The sequence below is a fragment of the Trachurus trachurus genome, assembly GCF_905171665.1.
Source record: "Trachurus trachurus genome assembly, chromosome: 23".
Lineage (NCBI taxonomy): Eukaryota > Metazoa > Chordata > Actinopteri > Carangiformes > Carangidae > Trachurus > Trachurus trachurus.
The window spans coordinates 8,750,031-8,777,001 of record NC_139912.1 but is presented as its reverse complement, the minus strand read 5'-3'; the positions used below and the strand labels follow the sequence as shown (position 1 = coordinate 8,777,001).

The 26,971-nt window shown below is 41.2% G+C and overlaps 2 protein-coding genes across 2 annotated transcripts in view; one reads left to right on the top strand and one right to left on the bottom strand.

Annotated features, from left to right (window-relative positions):
* The window catches only part of LOC311006309 (liprin-beta-1-like), a 29,617-nt gene extending 9,766 nt beyond the window's left edge, over positions 1-19,851 (top strand). Inside the window, exons 3-25 of the mRNA XM_083999086.1 lie at positions 94-299; positions 1,893-1,973; positions 2,940-3,053; positions 3,570-3,680; positions 7,449-7,541; positions 9,023-9,140; positions 10,761-10,822; positions 10,912-10,978; positions 11,645-11,763; positions 11,968-12,041; positions 12,790-12,817; positions 13,100-13,253; positions 14,121-14,256; positions 14,355-14,477; positions 14,595-14,745; positions 15,341-15,452; positions 16,060-16,148; positions 16,325-16,447; positions 16,543-16,668; positions 17,331-17,519; positions 18,179-18,340; positions 18,448-18,513; positions 18,616-19,851. Of these exons, the coding sequence (XP_083855212.1) occupies positions 94-299; positions 1,893-1,973; positions 2,940-3,053; positions 3,570-3,680; positions 7,449-7,541; positions 9,023-9,140; positions 10,761-10,822; positions 10,912-10,978; positions 11,645-11,763; positions 11,968-12,041; positions 12,790-12,817; positions 13,100-13,253; positions 14,121-14,256; positions 14,355-14,477; positions 14,595-14,745; positions 15,341-15,452; positions 16,060-16,148; positions 16,325-16,447; positions 16,543-16,668; positions 17,331-17,519; positions 18,179-18,340; positions 18,448-18,513; positions 18,616-18,708 (2,597 nt within the window). The 3' untranslated portion in view covers positions 18,709-19,851. The remainder of the gene's footprint in view (positions 1-93; positions 300-1,892; positions 1,974-2,939; positions 3,054-3,569; positions 3,681-7,448; positions 7,542-9,022; positions 9,141-10,760; positions 10,823-10,911; positions 10,979-11,644; positions 11,764-11,967; positions 12,042-12,789; positions 12,818-13,099; positions 13,254-14,120; positions 14,257-14,354; positions 14,478-14,594; positions 14,746-15,340; positions 15,453-16,059; positions 16,149-16,324; positions 16,448-16,542; positions 16,669-17,330; positions 17,520-18,178; positions 18,341-18,447; positions 18,514-18,615) is intronic.
* Positions 19,852-20,052: 201 nt separating this feature from the next.
* LOC311006310 (NADH-cytochrome b5 reductase 3-like) lies at positions 20,053-26,437 on the bottom strand. The gene is made up of 9 exons (XM_083999087.1): positions 26,316-26,437; positions 25,849-25,974; positions 25,258-25,330; positions 23,738-23,844; positions 23,511-23,640; positions 23,337-23,420; positions 22,016-22,101; positions 21,770-21,869; positions 20,053-20,843 (listed from the first exon to the last, which is right to left on the bottom strand). The coding sequence occupies exons 1-9, from the start codon at positions 26,334-26,336 to the stop codon at positions 20,671-20,673; spliced, it is 900 nt and encodes a 299-aa protein (XP_083855213.1). The 5' UTR covers positions 26,337-26,437; the 3' UTR covers positions 20,053-20,670.
* Positions 26,438-26,971: the final 534 nt, after the last annotated feature.

The window sequence follows — 26,971 nt, the reverse complement described above, 5'->3', positions numbered from 1 at the left end:
TTTTACAATCCTGATGCACATATGCGTATCTCTGTATTCATGCATACACAGCCGCGGCCCTAATGAGTAACTGCTCCGCTCTGCTTTCCCCAGGCTCCAAGGCCATGGACTACTCCAACGGGCTTTTCGACTGCCAGTCGCCCACTTCACCTTTCCTGGGGGGCCTTCGAGTGCTTCATCTGCTGGAGGACCTGCGGGCAGCGCTGGAGCTCATGGATAATGAGGAGAGGGACAACCTGCGATGTCAGATCCCCGATTCCACTGCAGAGGGGGTGGCGGAGTGGCTGCATGGACGACTGGTAAGAAGGCCATTAGTGAAGTGCTGTGAAGCCCTCTTCAGTTAGATATCTGAGACAAGAGATTTGAAAACCCTGCTTTCTGTCTCAGGCAGGTGGAATAACTTGGCGATTGGAGCGTTTCTCTGTCTGGCCCCGGGTTGCACTTGTCATTTCAATTGTCTTGTGTCCAGATGAAATCCAGATGGGGTTTAATCCACTTACACTGAGCCACATGTGTGACTCAACCTGGATTTCCTGGGTTACGTGCAAATCAGGGTCAGCCTTATTCCAGTCCGGAGGGCAGTGGGAATGAAGCTGAAATTGTTTGGTAACCATTGAAAATACGAGAAAGAGAATAACCTTTTCATGGCACAAGCAGCTTTAACAGTCATTTAGATACATTCAGTCTCTAAATGTAATTTAAATCAATCTGGAAAACATTTAAAAGTTGTTTAAAGGAAACTTTGAACATGTATACAAGTTATATTTTGGACACTTCTACACCTCACTTTCCTCAACCGTGCACATCTTTGAGTGATTGAACTGATTGATCAGATAAAGGAGTTAAAGACTAAAGATTCAAGTTGCATCTGACAGATGTATTTGGACCATCTGAACATCTGGACACAGACTGCATCTCACACTGGCTCCTGAGGTTGTTTGAGTTGTCAGATCTCGTTCCATCTCTGTCGTCTCTCTGGGCTTTTTACGCTCTATTATACGTTTTTTTTGTGCTGCAGCTCAGATGGCGAACTGACCTGGGCCAAGACACATAAATTAATACTGTGAAGTGGAAAACAGGGTCTCTGATCTTCTTGTTATTGAGCAGACAAAGAAAATGTCATCATGAATCTTGCACATAAAATTTATTTGTGTACTGAGATAAAAAAAAAAAGACATTTTCACAACTTTTTTCCTGTGTAATGATCAGCCTCTTCCTATGGTGCAGTTTTAAGATGTCACCTGGTTTGAATTAACCCTCGGATCTGCTCTGCATCTCTTGATCTCTCTCCGTCGCTCCTATACCGTGACTCAGGGCTGTGTTTATTGTAGAGGTGCTGTTATGACATGCTTTGTGAATGATGGAGTTTCTATAGGAGTCCTGCTGCAAATAGTTTCCATCTTTCAAACTCAGGTTAACTCAGAGTGAGGCTTCTTGTTTTTTTCTTTTTTCTTTTCTTTCTCTTCCCTCGGTGCGTCCTTCGTCTCTCCATGTGTGATATTTGAGAAAAAGGAGTTTGCTTTTCATTCTAGTGTTCAAATAACTCGCACATGAGAGCGCCACTGACCCTCAGGTTTCTCTGGCAAACTCAACTCACGAAGCTGTTATTTTCTTAAAAGGGAAAAACCGTGTTTGTCCGTTCTCAGAGAGGTTGCACTCTGTGGTTATACACACACGTGGTATGCAGCCATTAGAAAATCTGTGCAGCTCAAGGCTGATGTGTATTTTCATGTGGGCCCCCTCGGCAAGACCCGTATTTCAACCTGACAGCGAGAGGGAGGCCTTCCCCTTCTCTCTCTCTCTCCCTCTCTTATTTTTCAGGCTTTATTCAACAGATGCAGTAAATGCGGCTCAATCGGCACAAATCAACGCACATTGTTTTGTCATTTCAGACTAACGGCCACAGCTCTGAGGCAGTTTACCAAGAACGTCTGTCACGTCTGGAGAGCGACAAAGAGTGTCTCATTCTTCAGGTACGCAGGCTCAACCCCTTCATCAGGCAGCAAAACAACGGCATCTGAATGGGCAATTAGGTTTTAAATAAGTAGCATTGTGCTTGGTCGTTACCTCTAGAAGAGAGGTTATGTTTTCAGTCCTGATTGTTTGTCTGATGGTTAGCAGAATATTTTAAAAACTGCTCACAACTTCAAAGAAGACATCTGATTGCATTAAAGCAGATATCAGCTTCACGGCCGTTTCGGCTAATGCTGCGTTCAAGGCAGGCTTTTGAAACCGTAAGTTACAGCTTCAAGTCACAACTACGACTTGGTAGCGTTCCAGGTAACCCGTAGCTCGTGTTTTTACCATCCTGTTGTCTGTGAAAGTTCCCTATAACGGCCACTCGTAACTTCCGACCCGTGAACTCGTACCAGATCGAACTGGTATGACTTCACAGGAAGGAAAAACACAAAGTACGAGTTTCTTTGAACGCACCATGAGTTAGCAGCCCCCGCCCTTGTCAGGCATCAATTGGTCCTCGTGCTACGTCACCACATTCACGCGCATCCCTTGGCTGCACACACAGCCCTTCATGCCGTTCTCTCTCCTCATTGGATAACACTTGTATCCCACAAGGAAAATTTTCTCCTCGGGTTACAGCAGAGCAGAGTGACGGAGAGACTCGTGTTTAGGCTGAAATACTTCATGTAAGTGATTGCTGACGGAAAATAGGACTATTTAGGACTTATATTAACAAAAACATTCCACTGATATCTGCTTTAAACACTAATTTGTTCCTTTCCATAACATTTTCAATGATCCTTTTTTTCCCCTTCGCATAACTTTGAAACAAGTTGCAGCAATGCAAAATGTTCTCCTGGATTCCATCTATCAGTCTAGTTCTGACTGTTTCTTATGTTTATTATTATATACCTGTCGTTTATCATGAGATTGTAGGTGTGGTTTGGTCAGATTGACAAAGATGTCTCATCTCTCTCCAGGTGAGTGTCCTGACAGACCAAGTGGAGGTGCAGGGTGAAAAGATTCGGGACCTGGACACTTGTCTTGAGCATCATCGGGAGAAACTAAATGCTACTGAGGAGCTGCTTCAACAGGTAAGGCCTGGTTTTCAAATGTTAAAGGAGACATATTATGGAAATATCACTTTTTGAAGACTCTTTAACATATATTTGGGTGTGGACAAAATAATCTGTAATTTTCAGGCTCCCTAGGTTGAAATCCATATGGTTTTATTCCAGTGATGTAACTAGCTTTCCAATTTGCATAACCCCACCCCTACCTGGGACCGGTAGAAGGGGCGGGGCAAGCAGTGGTTCATTTGCATTTAAAGGGACAGGCACTGAAACCTTCTGAACAGGGCTGTTTTGAGAGGACGAAAAGAGCTGTGATGTTTGATCCTTGGGTATTTTGACCAAAGCATGTCACAGACATGTCTTTAAGACACCTGGGAACTATTTTAATTTGTGGAAAAGGAGCATAATATGCCTCCTTTAAATCTCAATAAGTTGAAATAAGTGCATAGTTCTCTGAACCTAATGAATATTTTTATTTCTTTGTTTCTGTATGAATATTTTAGTCCAGCTAAACAAATTCTGCATCTTTCCTCACAGGAGCTGTTGAACCGGTCGGCACTGGAAACCCAGAAACTGGAGCTGATGACCGAGGTGTCGAGTCTGAAGCTGAAGCTGACGGCCGTGGAGCGAGATCACAGGGACAACGAGGTACAGTAGACGTCCTTTAAAACAATATGGGAGCATCCGAGGCTGTGAAATGGAGCAGAGATATAATGAAGTTCTCCGCTGCACCTGTACCTTGTTTTGTGTGATGTGTGATGATGTGCGACTCTGACTCCTGGCAGCCGCCCAGTCATTGTTGTTAAAGTCACAAAGGTTCGTCTCACTCGGCCGGTGGACTCAGATCTGTCATGTGGTGCAGGGTCGAACTTCTTCAAGGGTTACAAAAGAGGCTTAAATACCTCTTGTGCTTCAGCAGCTGTTTCCTGCCCAGAGTCCCCTACCCCTCCCCCCAGCTCTCAGGGTATAACAGACTGTGGGAGTTTTTACTTTCCATACACTCTGTCCACTAATGGTGACATACAGTATATATGGAGAATACTATGTGGTATTTCCACACACTAAAAAAAAAGCTTTAAGTTTTTTTCTGGCACTGCAGATGTTTATTTTGTTTCCATTTAGCCTCCATTATGGAGTCGTGTCAATCCCATCGAGGCAGAGCTGACGTATTCTACTTGCTGTATTTGTTTAACCTTTAGTGCCTGATTGACAGAAACAAAAGCTCAATACGGTGATGCTAGTTTGTGTTGAGGATAAATGTCATTAAATCTGATTGAATTCATAAAAAGGAAGCTGATGTTAAAGGGATAGTTCAACATTTTGGCAAATTGGCCCATTGCCATAATCCCTATAGTTTTAGGAGTAGGTTCGTTACCTTCAATTGTCAGTGCAAGCTATTTTTAGAACGGCGGAGCAGAGCCACGAGCTGCTCAGAGCTACGCTACAGAGGCTAATGGAATTTCTTGGTTGTTTTCACAACTTGTTCACAAGAGTGTTTTGGAGTTTTTGGATTGTGTATTTGATGAGTTTGATGGGGGAAACCAAGAAAAGCTCATGGCTCTGCTCCGCCATTCTGAAAATAGCTTGCACCGACAATTAAAGGTAACAAACCTACTGCTATGACTATAGGGATTATGGCAATGGGCCAATTTGCCAAAATGTTGAACTATCCCTTTAACATCAGCTTCCTTTTTATGAATTCAAAACAGATTTAAGGACATTTACCCTCAACACAAACTAGTATCACTGTATTGAGCTTTTGTTTCTGTCAATCAGGCGCTAAAGGTTAATAGTCAGGTACAAATATGACTTGACCCTAAAAAAATTCTAACAAAAGGTTTCTCAGTTGTTTTTTATAGTATTAGATGTCCTTAATAACATACTAAAAGTTTACCAAAATTTGACCACTAGAAAGGTGTTATTTTCAAGATGGCGTCCAAGATGGATAGGAAGCCTGAGGAGACACCACAGGTGAATAGGGTAAAATTTTTAACTAACAGATATCACCATGAAACTTCCCAAGTTTATCACTTACATTAAGACAAATATTTTTTGTATTACAAGTTTTGTCAAATTGTATGTTTAAATATGTAAATTAGGCAATATCTAATTAAATATGCGCCAATTTGCATATCCGAAATCTGAACAATGGATAAAAGCCACTTTCAAAATTCTTGTTTTATTTTGTTGACATACTAGAGTCAGAAGTTTTTACAGAGGGGATTTTGGATATCTCTCTTTATCACTCTGTAAATGAGAAAATACTGTCACCAGCCCTAAAAATTCAAGTTGGTCGTGTTTTTAGGAGTAAAATGTTGTATAAATCAGGCTATGAATGATATATCAACAATCCCCTCTGTAAAAACCTTCAGAATATAGAAAGGGATCAAACTGGAAGGTTTGGTGTCTGTAAGTGCTGCTGAAGTGGAGATTTCGGGCTCTTATACAACATTTTACTCCTAAAAACACGACGATATTTGAATTTTTAGGGCTGCTAGTATTTTCTCATTTACAGAGTGATAAAGAGAGATATCCAAAATCCCCTCTGTAAAAACTTCTGACTCTAGTATGTCAACAAAATAAAACAAGAATTTTGAAAGTGGCTTTTATCCATTGTTCAGATTTCGGATATGCAAATTAGCGCATATTTAATGAGATATTGCCTAATTTACATATTTAAACATACAATTTGACAAAACTTGTAATACAAAAAATATTTGTCTTAATGTAAGTGATAAACTTGGGAAGTTTCATGGTGATATCTGTTAGTTAAAAATTTTACCCTATTCACCTGTGGTGTCTCCTCAGGCTTCCTATCCATCTTGGACGCCATCTTGAAAATAACACCTTTCTAGTGGTCAAATTTTGGTAAACTTTTAGTATGTTATTAAGGACATCTAATACTATAAAAAACAACTGAGAAACCTTTTGTTAGAATTTTTTTAGGGTTAGGTGTTTTTTTTTCATATATGTACCCGCCTATAAACAAATACAGCAAGAGGAATACGTCAGCTCTGCCTCGATGGGATTGACACCACTCTATAATTGAGGCTAAATGGAAACAAAATAAACATGTGCAGTGCCAGAAAAAAACGTAAAGCTTTTAGTGTGTGTCCCTTTAAAGCCACAGTCATGGCTGATATTACTTTATGGACAATATATTGGGACACATTGGTGAATAAGTAGCAAGAATTTGCAGTACGAAAACGCCTTTTGCATCTCCATTAGACCATAGATTAACTGATAATTTAAAATGGAGACTTTTTCTTCAGTATTAAAAATAAACCTGTTTAATGTTTCCTCTACTTTGACCTTTAAAATGCAAACTAGTGCTGTAAGTAGCTGGTACAGCATGACTTCACCAGACCCAGACATCTTGAGGCAAAAACATCCAAACCAGGGCTTCGGTTCAGCTCACAGATACCACCAGGAAGAAAAAGCAGCTGTGGTGCAACAGCTGGAATGATCCAGATAAACAACCAAGTGGCTTAATGGAAACTGTGCCACCCAAACTCTGAACATATTCCAGGGTTTCCCCGAGGAATTTGAGTCAGCTGAGGTGGTTTGTGCTGCCCAGATCCTGACACGTCTCATCTCATCATCATCAGTGTTGTGTGCGTAGATGATGATGACTAAAGCAACAGTCACACAAAAAAATGAAATTCCTGCTATGTTTGAAATAGCACCTTTGCTCCATTTTTGTGTGTGTTGAAAGCTGTCTTTTATAAATTACAAAAGTGCATTCATTTTTTTATGATGTTCAGGGAACGTCGTCTAGTTTCCATTGCTGCGGTCGGCCTCTGCTATAAAACACTGTGGAAAACCCCTGCGTTCATTATAAAAGAAAAAGAGAGACCATGAAATTCTGCTCCTATTTGTTCAACAACAGTGGTTATTTACAGATATTGGTGTTGAAATCATTATGACACACAGGCAGCAACCCAGACTGTAGCAAACTGGGTTAAATGTTCAGTCTCAACTGCCAAATGCTGTTTTTACTTCTTCTGTTTCTTGTTAAAATTCAAATTAAATGTGTTGACAATGACGTACAGTAAAACGTACACCAAAATATCACTAGACCTTCGATTTAATGTCAGTTTCTCAGAGTTGCAGCCGTCCTACCGTACAGTACACTGCTGCTGATTGGGATAAAAGCAGCTTCACAATAATTGACCATGACGATTTCCTTCACACCATGGATTTGTCTCCATGTGTGGACCGAGCTTCTCACATTCCCTCCAGTGGGATATCAAGTCTGGATATAATGTTTGGTGCTTTTGGCAGGATCTCTCTCTGTTAGAAAAGTCAGAAACCGGCCCCCCTCCTCCCCCCTCCACCCCCCACACAGTCTCTCCATAAACCTCCGCAGTGCAGGTTACTCTCTGAGTTTAATGGGAGTTCTTCTCTCCTCCCCAGGGTTTGTACCAGGAAGTAACGGACCTGCGGTTCAGGGTGACTGACATAGAGAATGAAAGACTGCAGTGTGAGAAGAAACTCAAAACTACCAAAGTGAGTGTGTTGTAGTCGTTCACCGCCGCAGGATCTTTTTTTCTTTCTTTTTTTTACCTCTGACCATGACATGAGATCAGATCTGATGCATCATTACTTGTTTTAAAAGCTTGTAATTTCTCTCCCATGACATTGTTTCTCTGCTCATCCCTCCCATTTTTTTTACCCTCTTCTCTCCGCTCTTCCTCCTCCCTTACTCTCCTGTAATTTTAACGTCTTTCTGCAACATGCTAACCTGTCAAGCGTCCAAAGTGGAACACTGAGCGGTTCACTGGAGACGAGGTGAACGAGGTTTAATCTCTGAGCTTGTACTCTTCTTCTCCTTCTTCTTCTTCCTTTCTGGCTCTTAAGATCCTCTAAACCTGCTCCCTCCACTGCTGCACACACCGCTGCTTTCCTGTGACTTTCACCACACTTGCTGTAAGTCCTTCCATCTGTGCTGGATAAAGGATTTGGACAAGGTTCAAATCCTCTACTAACACCTGTTAAATAACGTTTTTTTTTTTTTTTTTTTTAAGTTTTACATCTTTTTTTTTTACTAGTCCTCTTGGTTAAAATTAAGTAGAATGATTCGATAGAAAGTTTTGAAGTCTTGGCAGTGCAAAATGTGTGTTCATGTTTTCAATGTATCCACCGTTTGCATGTCATTTTGCACACGATAGGTTTAGTGGATCGTTTGATCTCGCACTGAATCTCACAAGACAACGCTAACTAACTAAAAACACAGGGCTCACATGCTGATGATTAGCTGGTCTAACTTGTTAGCATGCTACTTTCATGACTTACGCAGGTATTTGGCCACACATTCATGTACTGGACACATTTAAAGGGATAGTTTTGGCAAACTGGGCCACTGCCATAATCCCTTAAGTTTTAGGAGTAGGTTCGTTACCTTTAATTGTCGGTGCAAGCTATTTTTAGAGCGGCAGAGCAGAGCCACGAGCTGCTCAGAGCTACGCTATGGAGGCTAATGGGATTTCTTGGTTTCCCTCATCAAACTCATCAAATACACAATCAAAACAAAATTTTGGAGTTGTTGGATTGTGTATTTGATGAGTTTGATGAGGGAAACCAAGAAATCCCATTAGCCTCCATAGCATAGCTCTGAGCAGCTCACGGCTCTGCTCTGCCGTTCTAAAAATAGCTTGCACTGACAATTAAAGGTAACGAACCTACTCCTAAAACTATAGGATTATGGCAATGGGCCAATTTACCAAGACTATCCCTTTAAATGTTGAGCTGTTGATAGCTTTAAGCACAAAAGGTCAGACATTAAAAGTCATGAACGTACAAACTTTTTTTTTTTATAACTTTATAAGCCCAATACTTTGTGTCTGACAGTAAAAGCTCAGACTTGAAAAGACAATTAAAAACTGAAAAACCCAGACTGGATTGATTATCTCTGTCTGCCTAAGTTGGATCAGCAAATAAAGTGATGAATATTGCAGAACTGATGACTTAACGTCTTCCCTCCGCGACAGGACGAGCTGCAGCTCCTGCAGACGCAGCTGGAGGAGCGAGAGCTGGAGCTGAGGAGGCTGAAGGAGGAGAGCAGACTGAAGGCGGAGGGCCACGGCAGGGCTGAGGGAGGAGACCGAGGTGGGAGCTGGTTTTTTAATAAGTGTCTGGAAAGCTCTTGTGCGATTTCATGCCGTCCAACTCTAATATTACAAAAAAGGTTTATGAGGATCAGACAAATAGACATTTTGCATTCCAACAACACCAGATCCCCGTCCAGAAGCCTCCCTGAAGAAATAATATGTACTTTGCTTTCATCTGGAGCTCTCCATTAATTATTTTTCCTCTATCTTCCATTTCACAGACAGTCTAAACTATGTTGAGGTAATCTGAGGTCTTTTTTTTTTTTCAAATCCTTATCTGCACGTCTGTAAACACCAAACATATCAGTTTTACTCCTTCCACCCACTGCTGAACTTTTCTTATCCACTCAGATAGTGATAGTGGAGGAATGCCATTTTAAAGGGGGAGTCTCTTACACTCATCTTTACACACATGCTGTACTGTGTCACCTGCAGCGCTGCAGGTTTTTGTTGTGTCTTCGAGCTCCCTGCACAGACATGTACATGTTTATCCAGACGCTGACAACATCAAACATGTTAAACTGCTACAGGCTTTCCTTTTAAGAGGTCCAACCATGACCAAATGCCAACATTTGTTTTTAAATGACTTGGATGGGATTTTTATGATGTTATATTAGCAGTGGTCTTTAACTCAAGTGGGTGGTTAAGTTTAACTACAGTTTACTCAGCGCTGAAGCTACTGTCTGTTCTAAGTTTGAATACAATCATGATACAGTTCAGTTACATTATAAACAACTTATGCAGGATAAAATATTGAGTTTTAGTTCTTCAACTTGAATCTTTCTTTCTTTCTTTCTTTCTTTCTTTCTTTCTTTCTTTCTTTCTTTCTTTCTTTCTTTCTTTCTTTCTTTCTTTCTTTCTTTCAACCAAGGTAATTTCACGACTTTTGCCAATAAACATACCAAAACACAATACTACTTTCTTATTCCATGGTTGGAAAGGAGCAGGGAGAAGATTCATCTTATGTTGCCTGCCCCTCACTCAATACATAATTGTTCTGAAATAATCTGTCAGTCACTGAGCAACAGTCTTATATTGAAATAAACAAAACAAACAGAAACATAACAAAGAAAGTTTCAATCTGACACTTTCACACTAAAAAAAAGTGTTTTTGAGTCGTTAATAACTTGTATCATAAGTTCTGATTTGTTCTTTCTTTTGTTTTGTTTTTGTTCCAAAAAATAAAAAGCCATGCACATCCAGCAGACACAGAAAAAACATTACGATTCATTTGAAGTTGCGTCTCCGACTGCCCAGCTCTCGTGTTGGTCTCCATCAGCTCCCAGAGGGAAGGTCCGGCCTCTTTAGCCGCTCAACACCTCAGAGTTCACGTTGGGCCACATAAACCTGGCATGGATTAAATTACCAGGCGGTCGGCGTATGTTTAATTGTGTAGCGCCTCTGAGTAAAACACACAGACGCTCCTTGTTTTTGATAATATGTGGTGATGATTGAATCAATAGCTCATTGGAGCAACGAGCTGAAATTAGAGCCCTGATGACCAGCACACTGAGCCCCGGTGGCCTCATTATTTCTGGTTTCTGCGGCCGCTTCCAGAGCCAAACTGACCTTCAACAAGTAGAAAGAAAGAACATGTTTGTGTTTCTTTTTTTTTCAGACACAGAAATGCTGAAGATGAAGAGGGTGTTGGAGACTCTGACGTCAGTCAACAATGAAAAGGTTTGTAGGTGTGATGTGCTGCTGTGTCACGACGAGCAGCTGCTGAGACGTGGAGCATCTTCACTGTAACTGTGTCTGTTTCTTCACAGGAGAGAAGAATCAAAGAGCTGGAGGAGTCGCTTACTAAGTGCAGGGATTTGCAGGATCTGGGCAAAGGTCAGAAAGCCTTTAGAGAGCTAATTATAATTTACAAATGTGCTAATTATTATATTTATATGTGCATCCCTGTCACTACATCGATACTGAATCAAAACCGAGAGGTTTAGGATCTGAAACAAGCTGCCTCAGTTGCAGCTTCGCATTGATGTCATTGATGAAATTATGGGTCCAGTTGATTAGTTGCTGACGGGAAATGAATCTGTAAGAACTTTAATAATGATATCAGTCGCTTTTTAGACAAAAAAGATTAAAACATTCAACTGTCAGTCCAGCTTCTTCCATGTGAGGATTTGCAGCTCTGTCATTATCTTTGTAAAGACATAATTTGACATTTGAAGATATCACTTTGGGCATTTTACAGACTAGGCACTTAGCTCTAATGGAAAAAAATAATTAGCATATTGTCAATCAAGAAAACAATTTTTAGTTACAGTCTTGGATGAAATGCCTCAGTAGTTATTTATCAGCTCAACTTCACATAACAGCTACTGTCACAAAAACAAAACTTTAATATATTTTGTTTCTCAGAAGATCCTGTTTTTATGTTCTGCACATCATCATCCTGCTGCTGCTCCCTGTGAAACATTTTATATCATGAAGGATTTATTGTGAACCAAAGACGGGATAAACCCCCCGCTCACTGTTCTCACTGTCCACTCTCAGAGAAGCTGAAGGAAGACGACTACGACGATATCCCAGATGATCCCTCGGTCGCCGCGGCCATGGAGGTGGATCAGGTCACCATGGTGTTAGAGGGGGAGGCAGGAAGGAGCTCTGGCGAGGTAAACACAACCTCTGTCAAAACAATTCGCACACAGGATGAACCTCAGACTGTAGACTTCCTTTCAGAAAAAAAAAACTAAATTTCGGCCTCCCACTCTGAAATTACTTCTCCCTGGAATTCAGAGCTGCTTCTGTTCAGGTTATTATTTGTTGGACTTGGGTAAATGTTCTGCTGTTAATCACGTTTTCCTCTGTCGCCTCAGTCTATTCCATGTATAGCAGTGCTCTCTGAGATGAATGAGCTGGACAGAGAACGACAGCTACAGTCAGCAGAAAGGTAAAACTGCCCCAGAGCTTCAAACGCAATTATTGTTCCTATATCTCACTAAAACCTCTCTGTGTGTCTGTTTTTATTGAGTGTCATGGGTGGATTGAAATACACTGAAATACCTGCACAAAATATGAATCTGGCGGATGTTTTGGTTGCAAACCTTCAGTCATTTCTAAAAAAAAAAATAGAATAGAAGTCCTGTGCGTAATTATTTTACTTATTTTCCTTAAACTCTTCATAATCTAAATACCTACATTATTCCCACTGATTAGACCGCAGCTGTTTCTAAAAGCTTTAACAATCTGTACACGGAAGAAACATCCTGTTGGATCCAATCCTGATTTAATCAGATGTTATCAGACCACTATTGTCTCCAATAGACAGAAGAACCTGTCAGGTACAAAAACGTAACTGAAACATAAAGTCATTGTCTGACATTTAAGGTTAAACTTAATTATTATACATGTGGATTTAGATTTAAAGCAGCAGTCTGTGCCCACACTCACCTGTCACTGACGCCCCTTTCAAAGTAAAAAACTTTAAAAAACATGAATCAGTTGTCTGAATATTTATCCAAAGCACTTGAACATGAATTACATTTTTATTTTCTTTGTTGTTTTTTATGTCTTTTTTGTCACTTCTTAAACCAGTAATGTCAGATTTAATTATGTAGTTGGTAAGAAACCAACCTGGATTTCTAGTTTGTGCCTCTGGTTCTTGACTCAACACTTTATTCTCCCTCTTGTTGTTTCAGCTCGCCCACATCGAGCAGCACTGACCAGGTAAGACCTCATCATCTCTCTGTGACTGATTCATGTGTAAAAAAAAAACAAAAAACAAAACAATAACTTAAATGCTTAGTGTTTTTTTAAATTGTCTTTTTGACTGGTGAATGTGGAGAGAGTGAATGATCTATGTGGTTCTCCTGGTTTTGGAGTGAGTGACAGTCCGAGCCATCACACGACCAGTCTGTCCTTCTCCTGGTCCTGCTCTGACACCTACTGGTTAAACGGTGAAACTAAACTTTCTGCTTTGATTTTAAAAAAGTGTGTTTTCTCTCGCAGACCAACAACAAAGCAACAGCAGGCTCCCCCTCCTCGGCTAAACCCAGCGTCACAGGTGATGAGAGTTTTGGCACCAAGAAAGCTCGCACTTCTTTTGGCCGTGGGTTCTTCAAGCTGCGAGGAGGCAAACAGGCGGCCAGCTCCCCGAATCTGGGTGAGCCTCACCATACTGGTCTTTTTGGGTCTTTTTTCCATGTTATCTAATTCCTGCAGCTGTTTCAGTGTGTGTGTGTCTGTGTGTCATCATCACTGACTCTGATGTTTCTCCCATGCCTCTGCAAAGATCGCACCAGGAGTGTCAGTGCACCTGTGTTAGGTACAGTAGAGCAGTGGCCTCGTCGGGCCTGCAGTATGGCTGCTCTGGATGATACAGCTGGATGTTCATAGGAACAGTAGTGGCACTAGAATAAGAACATTTAACTTGCATGAACTCATTGTTATTCTGTGCTATAATAGATATAATAATGTTTCAAAAAGTTATCTCCGTAAGTGGATGAAGGATTGTGGCACTAGACTCTGATTTTAATTAATTAAAGGTAGAATTATACATTCATACACAAGTAAATTTAGGATTCGCTGCTCTAAGTCACTGTTGAAAAGATTTTTTTTCTTGCTTTTCTTATTTCTTGTGAGGTGTTTCTCAAAATCATCCAGTTGTCTCTTATCCATGGCATTATAAACCATCTGCAATGAAGCTCTTCAACGCTACTTGGCAGTTGTGAAGCATTTTCTCATTCATTGTAAATGAGAAAATCTCAAAATGATGTGTTGTAGAACTTTACTAGTTAATCTTTGCATGGGTGGGCTCATTTGTGATGTTCAGGTTTCTATTTTTTTTTCTTTTTTCTCAGTAACTTTGGGTTGTAGTGGTGCTTCTCTAGTTGATCTGCTGTTTGTTTGAGATTTCTGGGAGAGGGTTTTTAGAAAATCTGATTTGTTCTGAGTGGTAGTGGTGGTCCAGCTGTGTTCCGGTATTAAATCAGTTCAGTAAATGTTTACTTTGATCGATTTGTTTCTGCAGCTGAGACAGAACGTAAAGGCACGGATCACCTGGACTTGGCCGGCGTTCCTCCACGGAAAGCCAACGATGGAGCTCCTCTCCCGTCATCGCCGGAAACCAAAAAGAAATCCAAAGGCTTCAGGAGATTCTTTGGCAGGTAACACTCAGCCGGCGTCGTGTGGGGGTGGGTCAGCTGTTAAGTGATCCAAGAGGATCATCTGTCATCAATTATACTGGTATTTTTTACTCCCGCAGGCTCAAGAGGAGTCACTCTACCTCCTTCAACCTCGATGATGCATCTGACATGGAGTTCAGGAGGGGCGGAGTCAGAGCCACAGCTGGCCCGCGACTTGGCTGGTCACGTGAAGCTAAACACAAGTAGGTGTCACCTCGTATGCAAAAACCAGATGACCCCAAAGGAAATGTCATGACATTAACTTCTGGTTCAGTGTTTTTTTAGTTTAAGTGCTTCTCTCTCTCTCTGTCCCTTCTCAGTGCTGTCGATGTTCCCTTCTCGCGGTGGAGTAAGGATGAAGTGTGTTCGTGGCTGCATGAGCAGGGCCTGGGGTTGTACGCCGCCCAGGGACACAGCTGGGTCAAATCGGGACAAACACTACTGCAGGCGTCACAACATGATCTGGAGAAGGTAGGAGACCATGAATAAGGGATGTTCGGGGTGTTGTTATCACAGCAATTCAGACTGAATACACTTAAAAAATCTCTGCAGGGCATGTTCAGACAAATAATGAGATCCTGCAAATATTTGCAGGAGTTACATCACATACAAATAGTAGTTTTAACTTTTAACAAGCCAAGTTTTTATTTATTTATTTAAAACGGGTACAGAGCGTATTACTGTAATGAACATTCATGTATATATGCTGGATTCTAGCCATGGGCTTGTTTTCGTCTGTAGTCCTTAGGCAGGTTGATGTCAAACATAAAATACACAGAAAGGAAGTTAGTCAGACAGATGTGCATACAACAATCAATTATACCACACCCAATCATCACTACAATATTCACAATACACTACCCATGGTACAATAGTGTGTGCTTGCTTGTGTTGACCTGAGCCATACCTTTAATTGGATTAACTTTTAACTTTCCACTGTGTTTGTTTCAGTTTGATGAATTGTGAACGTGTTTTTAAACATCTCTCAAATGTTTTAGCTCCACTTCCTGCTGCTGCTGCTGCTGTGGAAGTTTCCTCTGTATGATGATTGTGTTGCTCTGTGCAGGAGTTGGGCATGAAGCAGCCTCTCCACAAGAAGAAGCTGCAGCTGGCCTTGCAGGCTCTGGGGTCAGAGGAGGAAGACCTGAGGGGCAAACTGGACCACAACTGGGTGACCAGTGAGTATGACGCCATCTTACTTAAAGCAGAAGTAAGTGGTCCGGTCGTTTTCGCTAATGCTGCGTTCCAGGCAGGCTTTTGAAATCGTAAATTACAGCTTCAAGTCACAACTTACGACTTTGTAGCGTTCCAGGCAACCCACTCGTGTTTTTCCGACCTGTTTTACCGGTGAAAGTCACTGTAACGGCCACTCGTAACTTCCGACCGGTGAACTCGTACCAGATCGAACTGGTACGACTTCACGGTCGGAAAAATACGAGTTTCCTTGAACGCACCATAACAGTCCTCGTCCCTACGTCACCACATTCACGGCGTCCCTTGGCTGCACACACAGCCCTGCATGCCGTTCTCTCTCCTCATTGGATAAAAACTGTAGGATACGATAAATGTTTTCTCCTCGGCTCAGAGCAGAGCAGAGGGACTGACAGACCCGTGTTTCGGTCCAAACACTCTATGTAAGTGATTGCTGTCGGAAGATATAACTATTTAAGACTTATATTAACACAAATATATCACTTACTTCTGCTTTAACTTAAACTAAACTAAACTGAAGCACCTGTCACATACATACATGGGTTTGAACACACTGATGTTTCTTTATCCCAGGATGGCTGGATGACATCGGCCTCCCTCAGTACAAGAGCCACTTTGACGAGGCTCGTGTTGACGGACGCATGCTGCACTACATGACGGTGGTGAGCTGCTGTTTTAAAACTCACAGTCTCACAGGAGCTTGTAGGACTCATCTGACAAGAAACTTTCTTTTCAAAGTCTTTGAAATCATTCTTTTATATTCTGATTGAACTTTTTCCACAGAATAATAAATCATCTAACAGTGTGATGACTCTTTTTGTTTGATCCTGTTTCCCAGGAGGACTTGCTGTCTCTGAAGGTGGGCAGCGTTCTCCATCACCTCAGCGTCAAAAGAGCCATTCAGGTCCTCCGCCTCAATTCCTACGACCCCAGCTGTCTCCGGCGACGACCCTCTGATGAGGTACCACACAAGACACAACCTGTATCTCTATTTCCCTTTTTATTTAGATAATGTAACGTCTAAAACCTGGATTTCTGCTCCCTGGTCTCCGTCAGAACAACATCACACCGGCAGAGATCGCCCAGTGGACCAACCACAGGGTGATGGAGTGGCTCCGATCAGTGGATCTGGCCGAGTACGCTCCGAATCTGAGAGGCAGCGGTGTTCATGGAGGACTGATGGTGAGTGGGCGGGGACGAAGGGTCAGGATGAGATCAAAGTTCGATTAATTGACTTAAATTTATCACACAACTCATCAGAGAAATGAATTAAAGTGTGAACAAATTAGAGGACAGTATTCAAAGACTCCATAACAGTGTATCTGCTCTGAATTAGATTGTTCATAATTTACATTTTTCTTATATGGTGATTGTCATGGTTTACGGTACAAATATTACGGTGAGAGATAAATTATAAAACTAATTTCTCTTGGAACTTGTTGGTGTATAGTTAAGGTTTTATAACTCATTCTTTATTTATAAGGATATTATATTATATTTATTAATGAAAGGCATGTGTATCTATTGATGGAAAGGTTTTTGTAGACCATATGCTTCTATATTAATTTTTATTGTTAAATAATTAAAGACTATCAAGGCAGCCTTTGCCTTAAAGGCTGAGGGATTTGGCTCCGTGGCTCCGGCTTACAGAGAGGACTTACTTGTTGAATCCTCTTTAGTTTTATTCTGTTGCTGCAGGCGGCTTCACTTTATGATTTCACAAGCACAGTGTTTTGTATTTAATTAAAAAAAGAAAAAAAAAGTCACTCTCGTCCAGACTGTACCTCCTCTGTCCATCTTTCCTTCCTCTCTGACCCTCTCTCTAATATCTGTGCGCTCTGCAGGTGTTGGAGCCGCGCTTCAACGTGGAGGCTCTCGCCCTTCTGCTCAACATCCCTCCGAACAAAACCCTGCTGAGACGCCACCTGGCCACGCACTTCCACCTGCTCATCGGCTCCGAGGCTCAGAGGCTCAAACAGGACTGTCTGGAAAACCCAGACTACTCCGTCCTCACCGCTACGGCCAAGGTCAAGGTAACTGCAGCACAAACACGCTAATGAATCCCTCTGTGTTGACACCAGGATCAGCTTCACTTATTATGACAGGGGAAAAAAAACACAGGCTTAACAGACTTTTATTTTCCACATAAACTGAATAGAGGAGGCTGAAGGCTAAAGATGAACTATGAGTGTAAACAAATTGGTGAATATCAGACTTGTTTTGGCCTCTAATTATTATTAATATATACTGTATATCCCAAAGAAATAAGCCAGGAGAAACTGATAATCAAAAGTCAAATATATTTTCAGCCAAAGAGACCAAATCTGACCCATAAAAACATAATTTCCAAATCTTAGACCTAACCCAGAGTACGGTACTTATTAAATACCTCCTTAGCAACATTTAAGAAGAAACAATCAATGAAATTACTGCAGTATTAAGTCTACAGTAATTATCTTTTTGTTATACAACTGTTGGATTGTGTTTTTTCTTGACATTTTTGTGCTCTTTTGTTTTTCTCTTTTTCTTGTATTTATTTATTTTTAACGTAAAAATAGTTTTCTCTACATAAGTCAATGGTAATACCACAGGTTGGGTCACTTTTTTTGTTCAAACAAATATATAAAATAACTTTTGACTCTGTAAAAGCTGAGTGCTGACCACCTGCTGACCGTCTGTTTCCCTCCTCCAGCCCCGGCGTCTGTCATTTGGTGGTTTCGGCACTCTGAGGAAGAAACGGCAGGACGATGGCGAGGAGTTCGTCTGCCCCATGAACGTGGAAATGCCCCAAAACAGCAGCTTCCAGATGGGAGGGGTCCGACTCTACGAGGAAAACCTGGAGCACCTGGAACAGGTACGAAGACGAGCACAAACACCTCCACTTCTGTTTAAACTTCTTTAATCTTCTTTATGTTGAGTTTTCATCCACGTCTGAGCCTCTGTTTATGTGTTTGTCGGCAGATGGAGGACTCGGAGGGGACTGTGAGACAGATCGGAGCTTTTTCTGAGGGAATCAACAATCTGACGGTGAGAAAACGCACCAATCTGAACCACGTCTACAAACCTGAGTCCATCTTCTGTTCTCTTCACTCTGCTTTCTTGTGTTTTTTTTTGTTTGTTTTTTTTCAGAGTATGCTGAAAGATGATGAGTTCTTCCAGGAGATCTCAGTCTGCCCACCCGACGTCGACGCGGCACAAAGACAGGACAACCCCCACATATGATCTGTTGCAATGCTGAGCTTGTTAAGATAAGTTGTGTGAAAACAAAAAAAGACCAAACTGTGCCAACACACACACACACAAACACACACCGATCCCACCCACCTCTTTAGTAGAACATGTGAGACCTCTACTTTTAACTGTGTTCTCATCCTTAGTTCTCATCCTTCACATAACATACAGCCATATCCTCCAGGACCTTATATATTTATTGAAGCTGTCAAATGTAGTGCATGAACTGAAAATGCAACATTTTATTGCGTTAATGTACCTCTTTTCTGCAATTATTTTTATTATTCAAGCATTGTGTTGTTTTCAGTTATCAGCGTTTTTTTCCCCCTCAGCTGTTATTTCCCCTCGAGTAGTTTTCAAGAGTTAATGACCACAGCTGCAGTCAGATTAATTGTTTATTTGTGGTACGTAAAGTTACTTTTAAGTCACCTTTAAAACAAGTTCATTCATATATAGATGCATTTATTTTAATAGTTTCCACCCATATTGCAGAAGCTACTTTGATATTTGCTCTATGCATCATCCAGGACCTGTGAACACCACACATGATGCTGTTCACCTACTGATTATTGGTGTTGATACAGAAATCTCAGAGGAACTTTAACTTTTTGTTGTTGAATACTGTCAGAGGAAGTGAGAAATGTTTGGGAAATGTGTGAATTTGCTTTGTCATATGAAGAGCCAGGAGGGGACAAACATTTTTCATGTCTCTGACCACAGATTAAAAGCAGTCTACCAGCAGCTGTAAATTTCATCAATGTTATATTTCACTTGTTGGATCTCAACACAAAGCAGTTCTCAGCATGTGACTGTTCCTAACATATATTTTTTTTTACATTTGTTTTCAGTCACGTAAAAAAAAAAAAAAAACTGCCAGTGCTGGTTGATGTGTTAAACTGTGTCCATCTCTATGCTAAGCTAAGTTTAGCATCTCCTGTAGCTTCATATTTAATGGGCAGATAAGAGCAACATCATCAATCTTCTGATTTCTCAGTAAGAAAACAACAATGCATGTTTCCCAAAATGTTGAATAATGTCTAAATAACCATGGAAACCAAAGTCATTATTTGTTCATAGGAAGAATTAGCTGAACCTGTTTTCTTGCATACTGAATTATTGTTTTATTCTACATGGTGTTTTTAAAGTTTTGGTAATAAAATTGAAAATGCATCTCTCTGTCTCTTCACTCTCATTATTAGATTTTCAAGTGAGACGCTGCAACAGTTTTGATCAATCAAAAATCGCTACGGTCCTAATACAACACAATTAAAACTCGGGTGCGTCAACGTTTCAGTAGCAGTTGATTTAATGTTGCATATCCAAACACAAGTTGCCACTGATGCCAGACGTGCGGCAAAAAACATCGTCTCAGTAACGTCACGTTCAACAATCACCGAACATGATTTAGCAAAATATAGACATCATCTTTAGACAACAGGTCGACGGCAGGAATAACTCTTTAACACATTCTCCACAGCTGCAATGGAATAATTAATGATTCTGTATAAACGAAAGCAAGTGCTCACAATTATCATAGTGTGCAACATTAAGAAAACAACAAAAAACACAAACGTTGCAGGTGTTAAGGCACTCAGAGAGAAGCAGTAAACCTCAACTCCTCTGATATTGAAACCAAACTGAGGCCACAGCAGGACAGTGGGTTTGTTTACAACACATACTTGTTTTCCAACGTCGTCTGACTCTCCTCCTCCCTCTGAAACATCCTGCTCCTCACTCTTTAAACCCTACACTAATCCTTTCCATGACTGACATGAATTGGTCCTTTCTGCGTTTCTGTTGCATGATGAACATCATGGCATAAATACAGTAAACATAGTGCAATACCCACTGCCACTATATGAGTGCTTAAATGCTTTGGGGTACAGATAATAATTGATCTCCCTCATTTTTCCCCGAACCTCGTTTTTCTCGGGGCGCGGACCGGACGGACGTCTAGAAGGTGAACCTGCGGCCGTCGTCGTGGCCGACTTTGTCCAGGTTTGGGTTGCAGGCGAACTGGATCATGGGCGGAGGTCCGCACATGAGGATGAGGGTGTCTTCGCTGGGAGGAGGCAGGTGGTCCCTGATCATGTCCTCGCTGATGAAGCCTTGGCTGTACTCCCAGTCTGACACGCGGGAGAGATCAGAGGTCAAACACAAACTCAACAGAAGCTTTGTGTTCATTAGGATCCAATTAACTTTGATTAGTGGTAGAAAAAATACAAAGCTTTCCAATTCATTACTGACTCTACAGTGTGCTGCAGTGACACCTGCTGGTGAGGACGTTACAGTGGTACAATTTCATTTAACTTTACAACATTTCAAAAAGGAAATATTACATTTTCTTTTGTTTTGAGTTTACAAGAAAAACATAAAAACTTAAATATAAAAGGATCCAATATGCCGCTGTTTGTTTGTTTGTTTAGAACTTTTACTCTGACAAAACAAGCAGTTTGAAGACATCGGTTTAAATTCCTGTAACTTTTGATGGTCGTTTGATTCAATTTCCTGACCTTTGTACGTGATTTGTAGATGATTAACGAAAATAATCGTTAGGTGAAACTCAAGATATAAATTAATAAACTAGTTCCTGCTAGAAAACACTGTATCTACTGAAACAGAGTCTAGGCTTTTATTTGCCACCAAGGCAGAGAGAAGGGAAGAGATCAGACCTTCATCCGGAATAAATGTCTTATTACAGACCTGTTAATACAAACCCCTCCATGTTCACCTGTTGACAAGTTTATTTTGTCAGGGATACGTCTCATAAAGACTTTAAACTATTATGACTTTTCAAATTAAAAGTCTTGCAGCCTTTCCTCTACATGTACGCTATTAATGTGGAATAGATCCATCAGGAAGTACTGAGTTGTGTTGACATAAGCTTCAAATTCAACACAAAAATGCTGCAGCACTGCCAAGTATAACAGTGATGAGTGATGTGATAATGTACATACAGTAACACTACATGAATCATGTGAGGTGTTGTTGCCAGTTAAACCCTGAGTCTCCTCTCAGATTTCACAGCACCGGTTGTTCTGTGAGGTCTTACCGTCAGGTGCTCTGTCCAGGGTGAACCACAGCTTGAACCTGTCGGGATGGTTCACCTGGAGCTCCTCCAGCTCCGGCCGCAGCAGGATGTCTTTCTCAGTCTGACGGAGGAGGAGACACACAGGTGTTTAATTCATCTACAATCTGATGCAAACCACAACTTGCAAATTAAATATCAGCAAGACAAATAAGTTACGGTTACAGTTGTGTTTTCAACATGCGGTGAATTGTGGCTCAGAAAACTCACCTGGTTGGCAAACAGCAGGTGACACACGGTTGTGTCCTGTGGATCCTTGACCACGGCTGTGATGAGCTGCAGCATGGGAGTGATTCCTACAGCAACACAACAGAGCAAGTAGCCGGGTTATGTGGAGTTATAAAACGGAAAGGTGAAATCCGGCAATCTGATTGGTTGTTAACCGTGGTATAATGGGCATATACCACGGCTACTATTCTAAAGCCTTATCACAGCATAGACTATCACTCGTGACTGGTATGAATGGAAGTTGTTGTCATGTATCCATGACAGTCGGTGTTTTTACGATGTTAAAAAATGGACTAAAGTAGTTGAATTCACATGTTTAAGGTGAACTTTCACCTCCGGGGAGGGTTAACAATGGTAGAGGGGATTGAGCAGTGACTTTCACCTGAAAAAAAGCGGAGGAAAAGACGAGATGCAGAGCTAACTTGGAGCTAACGTCTGGAGAGGTGGGACTATTTTTTTCACAGTGAGGCTATTTTATTGGATAATATGTAGCCTATTTCTGGTTGAATAAAACTACCAACGCCCCTTAGCTGTGGTATAATGCTTAATTATGTCACAGGAAAAGACATAAAATCACTTCAATTAATGGAAATCAACTCTTGAAAATGTCTTTAAACATTGATTATTCATGACAAAAATAGACCACAAAGTAAAAAATAGCCTTATTATCTTGGAGGGTCAGGAGTGTGTGTTTGTGTGTGTATCCTGATCAGATATGACTGACAGAGAGCAAACAACAATCCAACCGAGCAGACGGGCCCCTCCCTGAGTGTTACGCCCACATCAGTGTGAAACACTCAGATGTCCACAGACGCCACAACGTTGTGAAACTCAACCACAGCCACTGAATCTGAACCCGGGGTCTGGTTTATTGCCAGGAAAATTTCTACATTATGAGGAATTAGTTTTAGCAGACAGTTTTATTTTAGAAAAACAAAAATATGAACAAAAAAAATAAAAAATCAGACAGCAGTGCATTCATGTACTGATGTTAACATGGAACACCTTGGATACATTTGCTCCTTATCTTATAACAGCTTTCCTCAGCTGGTGCCTCCACCAAAATCAACATTCATTCATTATCTTTTATCTTTATTAATTAGTTAATAGTTTTCTGATGATGAAATTCCCATTTTATATGTGTGAAGTTGCATTTTAGGCAAAACATGTGCAAAGTTTTTGATGTTTAGATCAAACTAATAATCACCTAACTGAGAAAATAACTCCCAGCATTTGCTTTGCTAAATCACACTTATCATGAGGAGTGTGTGTGCGTGTGTCTGTGTTTGTAGTTTTTCCTCACCCGTCCCTCCAGCGATCATGCCCACTTCTTTGGCCGTCTTGGTCACAGCTGGAGACTTTTTATCCGGCTGAATGGCAAAAACTCCTGTGGAGGGAAAATCATCTCGTCAAACATCTGCAGCTCAGTTTGCATCATCAGAAAACACCTGACCGTGGTCGTCGTGGTTCTTCTCACCTTTGCCCTTGTAAACAAGAAGGCCGCTGGGCCCTCTGAAGTCGATGGTGTCTTGAAGCCTCAAGCTCTCCAAGTACTGACTCATCTTCCCTCCCTCAGGGAATTTGGGATGAACGCCTTTAAAGTAAATCTATCGACGAGGGGACGACAGGAGAAACTGGCTCAGAAAAGTAAATTCACATGTTTATATTTAAAAAGAGAAACTACTACTTCCACTCAGGCTTCACCTTCACCACCAAGTCCACGAAGCCTTTGTCGTCGTCGCTGGACACCGGTGTGTACGGACGCACGACCAGTTTACCATCGATCTTTGCAGACAGATAGATGTGTTGCCCTGGGAACATAAAAAAACAAGAGATATGATGTGATGTCTGCAGCTTCAAACGAGTTATGCAAGAGAATCATTCTGAAATCAGTAAATCATTGCTCAACAGTCTCTGGGTCCAGACTGAATTGCATAGTTAGGATGCAAACTAAAACATGGGCACATCAAATTATTTCTACATCTTCAACTTTGCATTTTTCTCCTCTCCTTCTAGACAATCATTTTGGTTATGATAATTTTCTTGATTAGAATAAGTCAAAGAATAAGCTCCACTCAAGAACATAAAGTGATGTCTTATGTTTGAGTTTGAGTATAAGTTTAAGTTTATTTCGATCAGCAGCACATCAAAAAAAATAATAAAACCACAAGAAAAAAAACAGTAACACATCCCTTTTACTGTAGAGCAGGTCTGCATGAGGCCGATCGAAAGGGCCAGGGCTGAAGCTACTAGCTTATAGATGCCTTAACCTTTAAACCATACATGTAAATATATGTATATACAGTGCCTATACATAAACAAACAAGCATACATGTCATCTACACACATATACACACCCCTACATGTTCATTTAAAAAAAAATCAACAGCTGATCATTTAAAAAAATTAAAGCAGAAGTGAGTGGTCCGGTCGTTTTCGCTAATGCTGCGTTCGAGGCAGGCTTTTGAAATCGTAAATTACAGCTTCAAGTCACAACTTACGACTTTGTAGCGTTCCAGGCAACCCACTCGTGTTTTTCCGACCTGTTTTACCGGTGAAAGTCACTATAACGGCCACTCGTAACTTCCGACCGGTGAACTCGTACCAGATCGAACTGGTACCACTTCACGGTCGGAAAAATACGAGTTTCCTTGAACGCACCATAACAGTCCTCGTCCCTACGTCACCACATTCACGGCGTTCCTTGGCTGCACACACAGCCCTGCATGCCGTTCTCTCTCCTCATTGGATAAAAACTGTAGGATACGATAAATGTTTTCTCTTCGGCTCAGAGCAGAGCAGAGGGACTGAGAGACCCGTGTTTCGGTCCAAACACTCTATGTAAGTGATTGCTGTCGGAAGATATAACTATTTAAGACTTATATTAACACAAATATATCACTCACTTCTGCTTTAAGTTTATTTTCATAAAAAACAAAGAAAAGCACCAAATCCTTGAATTTGAGAAGCCGGAAATGTTTGGTCGGAGGGAACTCATTTTTTCCCACTGACTCATCAATTAAAGGAAATCTATCTGCAGTATCTACTTTGTATTTATTTGTACAACATCATACGTTAATTCCCTGGTACAGTGTATTGTGTGTTTGTTCTTGCACATGCAGCAGGTAGGGCTGCACTCTGACTTTCATTTCCCATGATGACTCCGAGTACAGTATTTTCCTCATGTTTTCATATGATTGTGTGAGTGGAGGTAGCCTACTCACCGATCGGGAGACCGAGGACGTGCTCAGCAGACGGCAGAGCGAAGCGGAACTTCCTCGTGTCATGGCTGACGATCTGAACAAGCAACAAAACAAACACATTATTGTGATTCTTATTATATAAACACGAAGCTGCATGAAAGAAGCATGTGAAACCCAACAGCAGCAACAGTGGTGCCTGAACGCATCGGCTGCGTTTGTAAACACTGTGTGCCTGCAAACAACACGCAAACATTCATACATGTGTGATGATATGTATGAATGTTTGCGTGTTGTTTGCAGGCACAATCGCCTCAAAAACTCGTTCATCCCTCTGTCCATTAAATTTATGAATGAGCAGCTTGTGTGATGATATGTATGAATGTTTGCGTGTCCATACATCTGCCACTCGTACTTTCTGGGGCGTATTGCACTTTAATGATTTTACTGTATGTTTTTAGTACTTCCCTGCTGCTTTTCTCTTTGTTGTGAAGCAGCACTGCTCTCTGTCCGAGAGAAATTTATCCTACAGGAGACTAATAAATGATTTTGACTTGACTTTGACTTTGACTAAACAGGAGGTGTTGTCATTCATTGCATAAACTACTAGGTTACCTGTTTGTCTATGAGCCGCAGAGCATACTTGATGTTGGGGTCCTCTAAGGTGATAGCAAGTCTCCTCTTGGAGAAGAAGAGTCTGAAGATGAGGTTGATGATGCTGTCAACGCCACCCCGGATCAGCTGTTGAGAGAAAGGTCAGAAACAGGAGCAATGACTCAGTCAGTCAGTCGGACCACCGTGCTGTGTGTTAGCATTTAGCTCCCGGCTGTTTGAGACCTCCGCGGGGCGTTGTCTGACTAAAAGGCATTTCTGTTAAATCCATAACAGGAGAAATGAGTCACAGCCTGGCCGAGGCCGCCTGAACCAGCAGGCTCAAACCAGCAGCAGCAGCACAACTTGGTCTGGGAAAGAAACAACTAAAACGCTAGCTAACGGTAGCCCGAGCCTAAGTAAGCAGAGTAATTTATATAAAAACATATATATGTGTGTGTGTGGCTGCTTTTTTATTGAAGTATACTCACGCCAATGATGTAGCTCAGCATTTTCAGTCCGTCTGCACGCCTGCACGGGTACTTGTCGGGTCCAGAGAGCCGCACCTGACGACTTTACTGTAACTATCTCACACTGACACAGTAATACGAGCCGTCATGGGGCACTTCCGGTTGCCGGTTTTTGAAAGTAAAAGCACTGATATTGAATTGGTCGCAAAACAACAACACCCGAAGACACCGTTGTTTAATGTATACACGTAATAATGAACATATTACCATTATAATATATTTATTGTTGCTTTTGCCCCACGTTTTTACTTTATGACTACGGTAAATGAACTACCAAAACATACTTCCGGTGTGATAACGGCTGCTTTTTTGCTAGCTTCTCGAATTTGCGTAAAACGTCACTTCCTGTCAAGATTCTCAGAATAAAAGCACCCCCATAAAAAAAAGGCCAAAATGCCATGGTACAAGTTTCAGAATAAAACACTAAAACTATCATTTTAGCTCAAATGAAGCCTAATTCAATCAATGATTATTTCAATGGATTACAGAGAAACAGCAGAAATAGCCTTCAGTCTACTCTGAAGGTCATTAAAAAGTCAAACCAGGGCACTCGGCGAAAACACAGCTTTTTATTTGCAAGTGAACAGTTCCTCTATTTCTGTTTTCACTGGTCATGC